Genomic DNA, 13,286 nt, shown 5'->3' on the forward strand with positions numbered 1-13,286 from the left:
TCGTTATCGTCAGCTTTCAATCGCAAATCGTATCGTATCGTGAGGTACCAAAAGGTTCCCACTCCTAGCTGATATGTTGACATTATGTTGTTGAGGGGTTTTTGTTGTTGGCCTGTGAAATATTAATTTTGATTAAACAACAGCAACAACAAAAAACCAAGGCTACTAAGGGTGTAACAGTACATGTATTTGTATTGAACCGTTTCGGTTCGGAGTGCTCGGTTCGGAACGGAGGCGTACCGAACGATTTTCTGACGTAATGTAAAGTGCTGTCAAATTTTGCGCGTTCACGGGCGGTAATTAATTTTTTGAATTAATCACGTTAAAATATTTGACGCATTTAACGCAAGCGCGGAATGCCCACTCATGCATACCATAATCCAACCGTTAATTACGCCCCACGGACGGCTCGCTAAGGGCGTAACATAAAACGAGCCACACACACAAGTTGCAAGTGGACACAAATTTATTCACACAAGTCGAACTCGCAATGAACAAAATATACAAAATGCTGAAGGAGCTGGCTTCAGCGTAAGCCCAGGCCAAAACAACAAACAAAATGAAACTACACATAAACCCCACCCGCTAAGTAAACCCTGATCGTAAAAAGGAAATTAAAAAAAAAAGACAGCCACTGCCCTGGCTTCTACACTAAACAAAATGTGTTGAACGAAAACGGCAGTTTACCTCTACTGCTGCGGTGCTCTTATTTACAGTGGTAAACAAAAACGATCCAATAACGAATGAACACAAGATACCTCACTGAAAAAGCGGGAGTGTAACAAAATACCGATCAAATGCACAGGTGAATGAATGGCGAGCAAACAGCTGGCGAGGAGGTACGCGGCACGTATGCTGTCAAATGTGAACTCTTGAGTGTTGACTGTAAAATGACGAGTGGTCAGAAGACTTTTGTTAGCGCTGCCTTTATTTGGTTAACAAGACTCAGGCACAATACAACACACATGCAGGGATGCGTGTGTGTTGTATTGTGTGTGTGAGGCTCAAACAACGGCTTAATAGTACTACCATGTATCGGCTTAGCTGCCGTAAAGCAAGTGTCGTTATTGCCGCGAATGTAAACAAAGGGCTGCACAATGGATACATGACAGACAGCGGCTAGTTTCTGAAGTTGGCACCATTCCTCAGGTGGCCCATCAGCGGCGGCGACGTCGTCTGCCGTCTGGCGTCAATCAGAGTACGTCACGTTGGGAGGGGAAGCAGCCAGCTGGCGGACGCGACGATCAGCTGACTGACAGTCTCAAAAAAGATAACAATTAAACGGCCAGGGCCGTCGCACCACTCAGAAGTGCAGTGAGCAGCGTGGGTAACGGTTAAATGTAAACATGGAAGAAAAGAAAAGCAGGTTGGCCCTCTTGGTAGGGAATTCAAATTAAAAAAAGAATATAGATGGAACAACTCTCAGAAAATGTAAATAAGTTGGTTTGCCACAGCGACTGGCTAGAGGATGAGTAGGGAAGAGGGCCACATTTATGGGTACAGTACACACACTTTGCACACATTATAAATAATACTGTTTTTGTTACTGTTCTAAGGCTCAGTTGTGTGTTTGTTTTTGCAGAGAAAAAGAAAATGTCTTCAACAGAAAGAATGTTAATGTTAATGCCATCTTGTGGATTTATTGTTATAAACGACAAAGACAGTACTTATGTACAGTATGTTGAATGTATATACAGTTGTGGTCAAAAGTTTCCATACACTTGTGAAGAACATAATGTCATGACTCTCTTGAGTTTCCAGTTATTTCTACAACTCTGATTTTTCTCTGATAGAGTGATTGGAACAGATACTTCTTTGTCATAAAAAACATTCATGAAGTTTGGTTCTTTTATGACTTTATTATGGGTGAACAGAAAAAAGTGATCAAATCTGCTGGGTCAAAAATATACATACAGCAGCGCTAATATTTGGTAACATGTCCCTTGGCCATTTTCACTTCAATTAGGCACTTTTGGTAGCCATCCACAAGCTTCTGGCAAGCTTCTGGTTGAATCTTTGACCACTCCTCTTGACAGAATTGGTGCAGTTCAGTTAAATTTGATGGCTTTCTGACATGGACTTGTTTCTTCAGCATTGTCCACAAGTTCTCAATGGGGTTTAAGTCAGGACTTTGGGAAGGCCATTCGAAAACCTTAATTCTAGCCTGATTTAGCCATTCCATTACCACTTTTGATGTGTGTTTGGGGTCATTGTCCTGTTGGAACACCCAACTGCGCCCAGGACCCAATCTTCGGGCTGATTACGTTAGGTTATCTTGAAGAATTTGAAGGTAATCCTCCTTCTTCATTATCCCATTTACTCTCTGTACAGCACCAGTTCCATTGGCAGCAAAACAGCCCCACAGCATAATACTACCACCACCGTGCTTGACGGTAGACATGGTGTACTTGGGGTTAAAGGCCTCACCTTTTCTCCTCCAAACATATTGCTGGGCATTGTGGCCAAACAGCTCGATTTTTGTTTTGTCTGACCACAGAACTTTCCTCCAGAAGGTCTTATCTTTGTCCATGTGATCAGCAGCAAACTTCCGTCGAGCCTTAAGGTGCCGCTTTTGGAGCAAGGGCCTCCTTCTATCACGGCAGCCTCTCAGTCCATGGAGATGCAAAACACGCTTGACTGTGGACACTGACACCTGTGTTCCAGCAGCTTCTAATTCTTGGCAGATCTGCTTTTTGGTGATTCTCGGTTGAATCTTCACCCTCCTGACCAATTTTCTCTCAGCAGCAGGTGATAGCTTGCGTTTTCTTCCTGATCCTGGCAGTGACAAAACAGTGCCATGCACTTTATACTTACAAACAATTGTTTGCACTGTTGCTCTTGGGACCTGCAGCTGCTTTGAAATGGCTCCAGGTGACTTTCCTGACTTGTTCAAGTCAATGATTCGCTTTTTCAGATCCATGTATGGATATTTTTGACCCAGCAGATTTGATCACTTTTTCTGTTAACTCATAATAAAGTCATAAAAGAACCAAACTTCATGAATGTTTTTTGTGACAAAGAAGTATCTGTTGCAATCACTCTATCGGAGAAAAATCAGAGTTGTAGAAATAACTGGAAACTCATGAGAGCCATGACATTATGTTCTTCACAAGTGTATGGAAACTTTTGACCACAACTGTATCCTTCTTGTGTCTTATCTTGCCATTCCAAAAATAATTTACAGAAAAATATGGCATATTTTAGAGACGGTTTGAATTGCGATTAATTACGATTAATTAATTTTTAAGCTGTGATTAACTCAATAAAAAATTTTAATCGTTTGACAGCCCTTACCTGACCCTTACTTTTCGAGGCTGTGGTCATAAAGTTAATATGAGAAACTTGAAACTGGTTAGTGTTGCAACTGTTCAATTTTGTACATCAGATATTTTTTTTAAAGAAAAAGTCTTACCCAATGTTATTTATTTTTATTTTGTCTACATTTCAGAATATTGTATTTTCTATTTTTTAGCAGAATTCAAGCTTTGAATTGGCTAATGTTCCTATTGCTAAAGCACAAAAGTGTGTGATAAACAACTAGCACATTTATATTTTGCAATTTTTTTTCCCTACTGTACCGAAAATGTACCGAACCGTGACCTCAAAACCGACGTACGTACCGAACCGAGATTTTTGTGTACCGTTACACCCCTAAAGGCTACACAGAAAAACTAACTAAAAAAATGATTTAAATAAAAAATAAATACTACTGTCGTATTTGATTTCAAATGTTGGTTCCTCTTGTGTATGCACAAAGACATCATCATTATTGAAGCGTCAGTTCGGCCATGCACTGCGTAACTCCTTCAAGCAGCGCCCACATCAAGAGGAGCTATTCACAAACACACGCACGTAGCGAACTAACGGTGGATTTCAGTTCAAAAAGTACGAAAGCTGTACCACATACAAACAGGAAGGATTGTCTCAGGAGTGATTTGTTCGAGGATTCAAGGTAATTATTATATTTTTCGTACCATGCATGCGTTTTGAAACATTGGGGGGGGGGGGGAAATGGAGAAATAAACCACCAAGGCATTGGTATCATAGTTCGCAATATTTACGTGAAATAAATGCTACCTGCAGGTTTTTTTTGCCTTTAACCAAGAATCGAGACTGTTTTAAATCCATATCTATAGAGAATTTAGGTATTTAAGCATTTATTCACAAGAATTTCAACGTAAAAAGCTCTGTCGTGGTAAGGCGGCAGTGAACTTAACCCTTGAGAAGAGCCGCACATTCGACATATTTACTTAAAATAAATGCTACCTGCACTTTTTTTTTTTTTTTTTTTTGCTTTCAACCAAGAACTGAGACTGTTTTACGTCCATATAAATAAAGAATTCAGTGATTTAAGCATTTATTCACAAGAATTTTCAAAGAAAAAAGCTCTTTGTCTGTGATTCCACTCGGTCAGCTTTGACGGCCTCGCCAACAATGCAGGCCCCCTATTTATCGTCATTAATTTTTTTCTAATTATTAAGCATTATTGTATTTTATTGATATTATTAGTATATAATATTACAAAATTTTCTAAATGAATACAATGTTATTAAAAACTCAAAAAATTAATATAAAAAAAAGAAATGTGGCTACAGCCCCAAGTTACACTCAAAATTATTACTATTATTTTTTTTAAATAGTACAGTATTCTCATACTCATTGCATGCCATTGACAAAAATAGACATCCAATTCATTTAAACTGGGGGGACTGGCCGTGAATGCTCATCTTTCAATGAATGCGCCCAGGGCCTCTGCAGGGTTCAACAAGCCAAATTTAAGACTTTTAAAGACCATAATGAATCAAATTTAAGACCCATTCCATTTCACATTGATACCGGCAAAAACGTACACAAGATTTGAAGGAAATTTGGAGGTCCGGAATTACTTGCAAAGTATATGAATTTATTCCCAGCTCTTTCACATTGTACAAGGTTCCAGACTAACCTTTTTTTGCTCGGAGCACAGTGGATCCTAACTTAAAATTTGAGGGGCGCAAGCAGGAGATTGAGGGACGCTGAGTGGAAATTGACATGCAAAGTTTTTCTCAAATTTTCACTGTTTAACCGATAAATACTTTCATAATACAGGTACAGTGGGGAGAACAAGTATTTGATACACTGCCGATTTTGCTGGTTTTCCCACTTGCAAGCCATGTAGAGGTCTGTAATTTGTATCATAAGTTCTCTTCAACTGTGAGGGACGGAATATAATACAAAAATCCAGAAAATCACATTGTATAATTTTTAAATAATATATTTGTATTTAACTGCTTGAAATAAGTATTTGATACATTACCAACTAGTAAATATTTCGGCTCTTAGCTCTTTTTTTAAGAACCCCTCCTGTTCTCCACTCATTACCGGAAGTAACTGCACCTGTTTGAACTTGTTACCCATATAAAAGACACCTGTTCACATGCTCAAACAAACAAACTCCAACCTCTCCACAATGGCCAAGACCAAAGAGCTGTGTAAGGACATCAGGGATAGAATAATAGACCTGCACAAGGCTGGGATGGGCTACAGGAAAATAAGCAAGCAGCTTGGTGAGAAGGTAACAACTGTTGGAGCGATTATTAGAAAATGGAAGAAGTTCAAGTTGACGGTCAATCTGCCTCGTTCTGGGGCTCCATGCAAGATCTCACCTTGTGGGGCATCACTGATAATGAGGAAGGTGAGGGATCAGCCCAGAACTACACGGCAGGACCTGGTCAATGACCTGAAGAGAGCTGGAACCACAGTCTCAAAGAAAACCATCGGAAACACATTACGCCGTCATGGATTATAATCCTACAGCGCATGCAAGGTCCCGCTGCTGAAGCCAGTGCATGTCCAGACACGTGTCTGATGTTTGCCACTGAACATCTGGATGATCCAGAGGTGCAATGGGAGAAGGTCATGTGGTCGGACAAGACCAAAATTGAACTTTTTGGTGTAAACTCGGCTCGTCGCATTTGGAAGAAAAAGAAGGACAAGTACAACCCCAAGAACACCATCCCAACTGTGAAACATGGAGGAGGAAACATCATTTTTTTGGGACTGCTTCTCTGCCAAGGGTACAGGACGACTGCACCGTATTGAGGGGAGGATGGATGGGGCTATGTATCGCCAGATCTTGGCTGACAACCTCCTTTCTTCAGTGAGAGCCCTGAAGATGGGTCGTGGCTGGGTCTTCCAGCATGACAACGACCCAAAGCACACAGCCAAGGCAACTAAAGAGTGGCTCCGTAAGAAGCATCTTAAGGTCCAGGAGTGGCCTAGCCAGTCACCAGATCTGAACACGATAGAAAATCTATGGAAGGAGCTGAAAGTTCGTGTTGCCCGGCAGCAGCCCCTAAACCTGAGGGCTCTGGAGAAGATCTGCATGGAGGAGTGGGCCAAAATCCCTGGTGCAGTGTGTGCAAACATTGTCAAGGACTACAGGAAACGTTTGGTAACTGTAATAGCAAACAAAGGTTTCTGTACCAAATATTAAGTTCGATTTTTGTGATGTATCAAATACTTATTTCATGCAATTAAATGCAAATTTATTATTTAAAAATCATATAACGTGATTTTCTGGGTTTTTTTGTATTATATTCCGTCCCTCACAGTTGAAGAGAACTTATGATACAAATTACAGACCTCTACATGCTTTGCAAGAGGGAAAACCAGCAAAATCGGCAGTGTATCAAATACTTGTTCACCCCACTGTGTGTGCTTAAAAGTACAAACCAATGAATCTATATTTTATTCTCTATCAGTTTTGATATCAACCAGTATGGTACATCACCAACCGATTTATGAGATTTCAGGATAATATTAGACATTTGGAGGCCTTAAATTAAAATTTTTGGATTTCGGACTTCTAAAAAAGCTTTTTAAGATCCCTCGGATATCCTGTGCGCCAGACGTCCAATTAAGTTTGTCTAAGAGCAGTGATGGATTGGACGTCTAGTCACGTCAGTGGGAGCCAATGAGTTAAATGAGTGCCCTGTAAGGATTAAAAAAAAAGATATATATAATTCGTGCATTAAAGGGTTAGTTTTGAGTTTCACACGCCTGCTCTAAATGCAATGAAGAATACTGTATAGTGATGCTCTTCATCAGCTCTCTTTGGATTGCGCGCATGTACGAAATGAGTTTCTCCCACCCGAATCTCACCCTGGTCAACCGGGCCTCGGCGGGCAGGTTCTGGAAGTTGATTTGCCTCAAAAGACGCCTCTCATAGTCTCGGTCCATGTCAAACGAGCTGACGGCCGGACACCAAGGCCCACTCTTTTGCCCTCCGTGCCCGGTTCAAACCCCCATCTGGAAGGAAACAGCATCTCAGCAAAACTACGCCGTCATGTTGTGGTACAGCGAGGCAACCTTAATTGTGACATTTCGCAGAAAAAGACCCAAATAGCAATATCGGGGTGCGGTAGTGACAGCTGTAATGTTGACATGATCCACTAACAACCATTCCAGTGGTACTACCACTTCATGTGTAGTTTCCTACCCCGCTGTTACTGCGCTCAGGTCACGGGATTCCCTCACATCTTCAGTAATAGTCGCCGTCGCCCAGCGTCAACGTGACAAATCAGGCCACTCTGCTGGTGTTTACGTTCACAACAAAAATGGCGACGGAATCAGCTGGAAATGAGCATTCTTAGGCTGACTTTTGAGCGTCCCCTGTTGGCGCAACATCACTCCTGCACTCAAAGCCGGCAACCCAAGGAGGACGTCTCCCTTGTTGCCACAAGGTGGTGCTCCATCTCTATACTGTACTGTACTTGCAGTCGCTACCACAAGTTTGCATACAGAATAAAACGATTTATCCATAGGCGGAGTTTGACTTTTGGGGCAGAGGGGATGTTGATGACCCCGAAACAAAGTGTCAGCAATAAAATTGATTTAGAAGAATATTTACAAAAATAAGTTGACAATGAGCGTTTTTTGTTTCCCATCATTCTTGCGGGGAATTCTAAATCAGGTTGCTTAGGCAATACTTTTCGACAAGATGGTTAACCATTGAATATGGTACGCCCGCCGGTGTCGTGCCAATGTAGTTACCCTTGTCAAAAATTGTATCCCCTGGGCGGAGCCATATGGAGGCAGATTCGTGTCTTTATTTTACAATAAAAAAAAGTTGCTTCAATAAAAAAAAAAAAAGTTGCTTCAATCAAAATATATATTTTAAATCCAAAAAAGTCGCTTCAATGAAAAAAAAAGTGTTTAAATGCAAAAATAAATGTGAAACAAAAAAAAGCACGTGAAAGCTATTTTTCTTTGAATTTTTTTTTTTATTGGAGTCAAGTTTATATATATATATATATATATATAAGCAACTTCTTTGATTGAAGTAATGTTGATTTGTCTTTGGGCCACATTTTGGCTAAAACATTTTTGTTTTTATTTTTCAATCAAAAAATAAGTTGCTTCAAAAAATATATATTTTCAAAATGAAAAATCACTTCAATCAAAAAAAGAGAAAAATTCAATCAGAAAACGTTTTTGAATTCGAAAAAATATTTGAGATTGAAAAATTTACATTTGAACACTTAAATTTTCATTGAAAAAGTTTTCTTTGATTGAAGCAATCCTTTTCGTGTTTGGGCCATATCATGGGTAGGACATTTGTGTCTTAATCATTCAATCCCAAAAGAAGTTGCTTCAATCAATAAAATATTTTCAATCAAAGAAAATAATCATTTGAAAAATAAAATTGCCCTCCCCTAATTATTATTATCATTTTTTTGTTGTTGTTGAAAAACATGCAAAGCAAATGACCGTCTTAGCTGCTAGTCACATGATGTGTTCGAAAAATAATTTTGACCCATTAAAAGAAATATATTTGTTTGTTCATTTCAATTCATTTTTGTTGCAGTTTTATTGCTTTACAACTATATATATATATATATATATATATATATATATATATATATATATATATATATATATATATATATATATATATATATATATATTAGGGCTGTCAAACGATTAAAATTTTTAATCGAGTTAATCACAGCTTAAAAATTATTCGAAATTAATCGCAATTTAAACCATCAATAAAATATGCCATATTTTTCTGTAAATTATTGTTGGAATGGAAAGATAAGACACAAGACGGATATATACATTCAACATACTGTACATTAGTACTGTATTTGTTTATTATAACAATAAATCAACAAGATGGCATTAACATTATTAACATTCTGTTAAAGCGATCCATGGATAGAAAGACTGGTAGTTCATAAAAGAAAAATGTTAGTACAAGTTATAGAAATTTTATATTAAAACCCCTCTTAATGTTTTCGTTTTAATAAAATTTGTAAAATTTTCAATCAAAAAATAAACTAGTAGCCCGCCATTGTTGATGTCAATAATTACTTAAACAATCCTCATAGCTGCTGACCGTTTCACTGTACGTACTGTCATTTAAATCTGTCTGAGCGGGTCAACTGCGTTAATTGCGTCAAATATTTTAACGTGATTAATTTAAAAAAATAATTAACGCCCGTTAACGCGATAATTTTGACAGCCCTAATATATATATATAAGGGCAGACAATCTGGAATACTCGAATTTAGCTGCCATTGATAAAATGTCTGCCCCCATGCCAGGAGGCCTGAATATTCTGTCTTATATTTTACAAATATCTCCACAATTACACATCAGAAATTCAGTGTTTCTTCAATTTATTAAACAAGATTATTTCTGATGGATTGCACATATTAAGGCAGTTTTGCAGTTTGCTTTGGGTCAACTTCCTTTTGGAAGACCCCCTTGTGCCAAGGCTGTAATTTCCTGGATGATCACTTGCGCCAGTATTTCCTCTAATGTTTTTTCCTCATATTTAATTTAATTCTACAGTATTTTAAGATGTACATCACTCCCTCCTGAAGCAAACCAACCCAACATGACGTTGCCACCCCAGTTAGTTCAATTTTATATGTTCTCAGACTTGTAAACTTCTTTTGTCTTTCACATATAACGTTATGTAACAGTTTGGTTTTGATTAGACGTCAGTAGTCCTCAATGGCAGTGAAAAATCAAGAGCATTTACAAAAATACCATGCATTAAAGAATTTATACAGTGGTATGAAAAAGTATCTGAACATTTCAGAATTTTTTCTACATTTCTGCATAAAATCCCCATCAAATGTGATCTGATCTTGGTCAAAATCACACAGATGAAAAAAACAGTGTCTGCTTTAACTAAAACCACTCTAACATTTATATCTTAATGAGGATAGTATGCATACAATGACAGAAGGGGGGAAAATAAGTAAATGAACCATCACGTTTATTATTTTGTGCCCCCCCCCCCCCTGGCAGCAATAAATTCAACCAGACGCTTCCTGTAGCTGCAGATCAGTCTGGCACATCGATCAGGACTAATTTTGTCCCATTCTTCTCTACAAAACTGTTGTACTCCAGTCTGATTCCTGGGAGTTCTGGCATGAATCGCTGTCTTTAGGTCATGCCACAGCATCTCATTGGGATTGAAGTCTGGACTTTGACTTGGCCACTTCAGAACGTGCATTTTGTTCTTCTGAAACCATTCTGAAGTTGATTTACTTTTGTGTTTTGGATCATCGTCTTGTTGCAGCATCCATCCTCTTTTTAGCTTCAACTGTCTGACAGACGGCTTCAGGTTTTCCTGTATAACATCCTGATAAACCTTTGAATTCATTCTTCCATTAATGATTGCAAGTTGTCCAGGCCCTGAGCAAAATATTCTGCTCAAACTTCTGTGGAGTGTCCAAGTGCCTTTTTGCAAACATTAAACGAGCAAAAATGTTTGGTTTTTTTTAGACAGTAGTGGCTTCCTCCGTGGAGTACTCCCATGAACATCATTCTTGGCTATTGTTTTACATGTACTTGATGTGTGCACTGAGATATTGGACTGTGCCAGTGATTTCTGTATGTCTTTAGCGGACACTCTAAGGTTATTTTTTTACCTCTCTAAATATTCTGAGCTGAACTCTTGGCATCATCTTAGGTGGACGGCCACTCCTTGGGAGAGAAGCAACAGTGTCAAACTCTCTCCATTTGTAGACAGCTTTTCTGACTTTCGATTGTGAAACATCCAGACTTTTACAGATATTGTTTTATCCTTTCCAAGCTTTATATAAATCAACAATCCCTGATCGTAGTTTTTTTAGACACCTCTTTTGACCGAGCAATGATGCACATCAGACAATGTTTCTCATCAAGACATTTCTTACCAGGTGTGTGATTTATAGTTGGCAGGACAGCTTTATACCACTCATCAGTGATTGGGCACACACCTGACTTTAAAATGTTTGGCTAAAATTGCTTTCAATTGCTCTTTAAGTCTCCTTAGGCAGAGGGTTCACTTACTTTTTTCCTCCCGTCTGTCATTGTTTGCTTGCTATCCTCATTAAAATATGAAAACCTATAAATGGGTGGTTTTAGTTAAAGCAGACACTGTATTTTCATCTGTGTGTTTTTGACAAAGATCAGATCACATTTGATTGTGATTTTATGCAGAAATGTGAGAAATTCCAAAAGGTTCAGATACTTTTTCATACCACTGTATGTGTGTTTTGTAAATACTTCAATACTGGCTTTGCACGTGCCATCACACAGTCATATAAACACATGGCACTATCTAATTGCCATCGCACATTTCGGTCAGCCCAGTCACAACATAATCTTATCTGCGTCCCCCATCAGTTCAACATGGAGCAGCGTGCAGCAAGGAGCACGTTTGAGGAAAGCCTTGACAACAATATGGAATGGGTAAATTTGGGTTGCTTATCGTTCCTGCAAAAGAAAACGGTGGGCACAAAGGAAGTTGAGTCAGTGACGTCCGATTTGATCCTTCATAACAATAAAACAAGGGACTAATCATATCACATCGCTCTGGTGAAACCGGCAAAAACAAAGCTTTCGGTAATGTGGGTGGCTAGTATTTTTCCTCGAGAATGCCATTGTTGTAAACAAGCTGTTTTACTGGCAAACGCAATCACATCTTGAATCACATCAGCAGCTCTATGTGTTGTTTGTCCAGTTTTATCCTAAGGCAGTATTTTGTTTTTTCAATGAAGAACTGCAAGGAATGCTAGTTTTGTTTTCAAATGTTTGAAAATGAATAGTGTTGAAAGTACATTTGTTGATGAATTCACAGTTACAAATTTTACAGTCATATCATCGTCTGGATTTGTTAAAGCGACTGACTATAAGGAACAATTGATTTGTTTTATGGAAAATAAAAACTGATTATGAGTATGTATTTCTTAGAGAATGCACAATAACAAAGGAGTCATGTGAACCCTTTGGATTTAATAATTAGTGAAGTGTCTTTTCCTGTGCAATGGAGTTACTTTCCAAAAGACTGGTTTCATTTGTTACTCCTCAGAATTCCTTTAGGGTAAGGTTCATCATTTTGTAAACAATTGCATAACTCCAAGTTATAATCAGTCAAGACCAAGTCCAAAATGTGATATTACTCAATGTACTTTTGCAAAGAATTTAGGGATTTCGCCATCTATGGTCCATAATATTATAAAATCTCAGACGGTAAATGGCAAGGCTGAAAACCAACATTGAATGCACGTGACCAATGACCCTTCATTTGGCACTGCATTTAAAACCCACATCATCATGTGAATGATATTGGGGCATTTTATTGTTATTTAACATACTGTAGTTCTTCACTACATCTACAAAAACAAGTTCAAACTTGACCATATAAAGTGAAAGATCTACACACGTATGTCAACAACACCCAGAAACGGCTTCTCTTGTCCACAGCTCATTTGATATGGACCAGTTTTGTTTTCGTCAGTGATGACAATGACAAAAATATTCCGTCAACAAACACTTTTTAATGACGATGAGGAGATGATAACAAGCTAAAATTGTGCTTTGGGAGACTAAAACGAGCCTAATGCCAGTTTTTGTCTGAAGAAACGAGAACGAGACGAAAATGCACATGAGTTTCCGTCAGATGTTCACAATGTGTGACATTTTATGCGTAGTTAGCCTGCATTGTAGCAGTGTCTGGTTGTGTCACTCATGTGACGTGCTGCACACCCTGCCCTGATTCACCAGTGTCGTCTCCAGTCACTCCAGCTTGAAAACACGGTTTTCATATCTTGGCCAGAGAGAAAAGTATATATACTGTATATATATGGCGGAAAACACAAACATGGCTGAAAAAGCAGTTTCTGCTTCTGCACCCCTCTTTAAAATAAACTGCTGTATTTTAAGCCAAAAGAACTGCTGTGTTTGATAGAACAATATGTCTATATGCTGCAATAGCAGATTCATGGCGCATTAAACCCCCG

At 38.6% G+C, this 13,286-nt stretch overlaps 1 protein-coding gene across 1 annotated transcript in view; it reads right to left on the bottom strand.

Annotated features, from left to right (window-relative positions):
* fzr1b (fizzy/cell division cycle 20 related 1b) overlaps window positions 1–7,616 on the bottom strand; it is a 26,621-nt gene extending 19,005 nt beyond the window's left edge. Inside the window, exons 1-2 of the mRNA XM_057857439.1 lie at window positions 7,481–7,616; window positions 7,144–7,290 (exon numbers count right to left, since the gene is read on the bottom strand). Of these exons, the coding sequence (XP_057713422.1) occupies window positions 7,144–7,221 (78 nt within the window). The 5' untranslated portion in view covers window positions 7,222–7,290; window positions 7,481–7,616. The remainder of the gene's footprint in view (window positions 1–7,143; window positions 7,291–7,480) is intronic.
* Between the last annotated feature and the right edge of the window lie 5,670 nt (window positions 7,617–13,286).

The sequence above is a fragment of the Corythoichthys intestinalis genome, chromosome 14 (assembly GCF_030265065.1).
Source record: "Corythoichthys intestinalis isolate RoL2023-P3 chromosome 14, ASM3026506v1, whole genome shotgun sequence".
Taxonomy (NCBI): Eukaryota; Metazoa; Chordata; class Actinopteri; order Syngnathiformes; family Syngnathidae; genus Corythoichthys; species Corythoichthys intestinalis.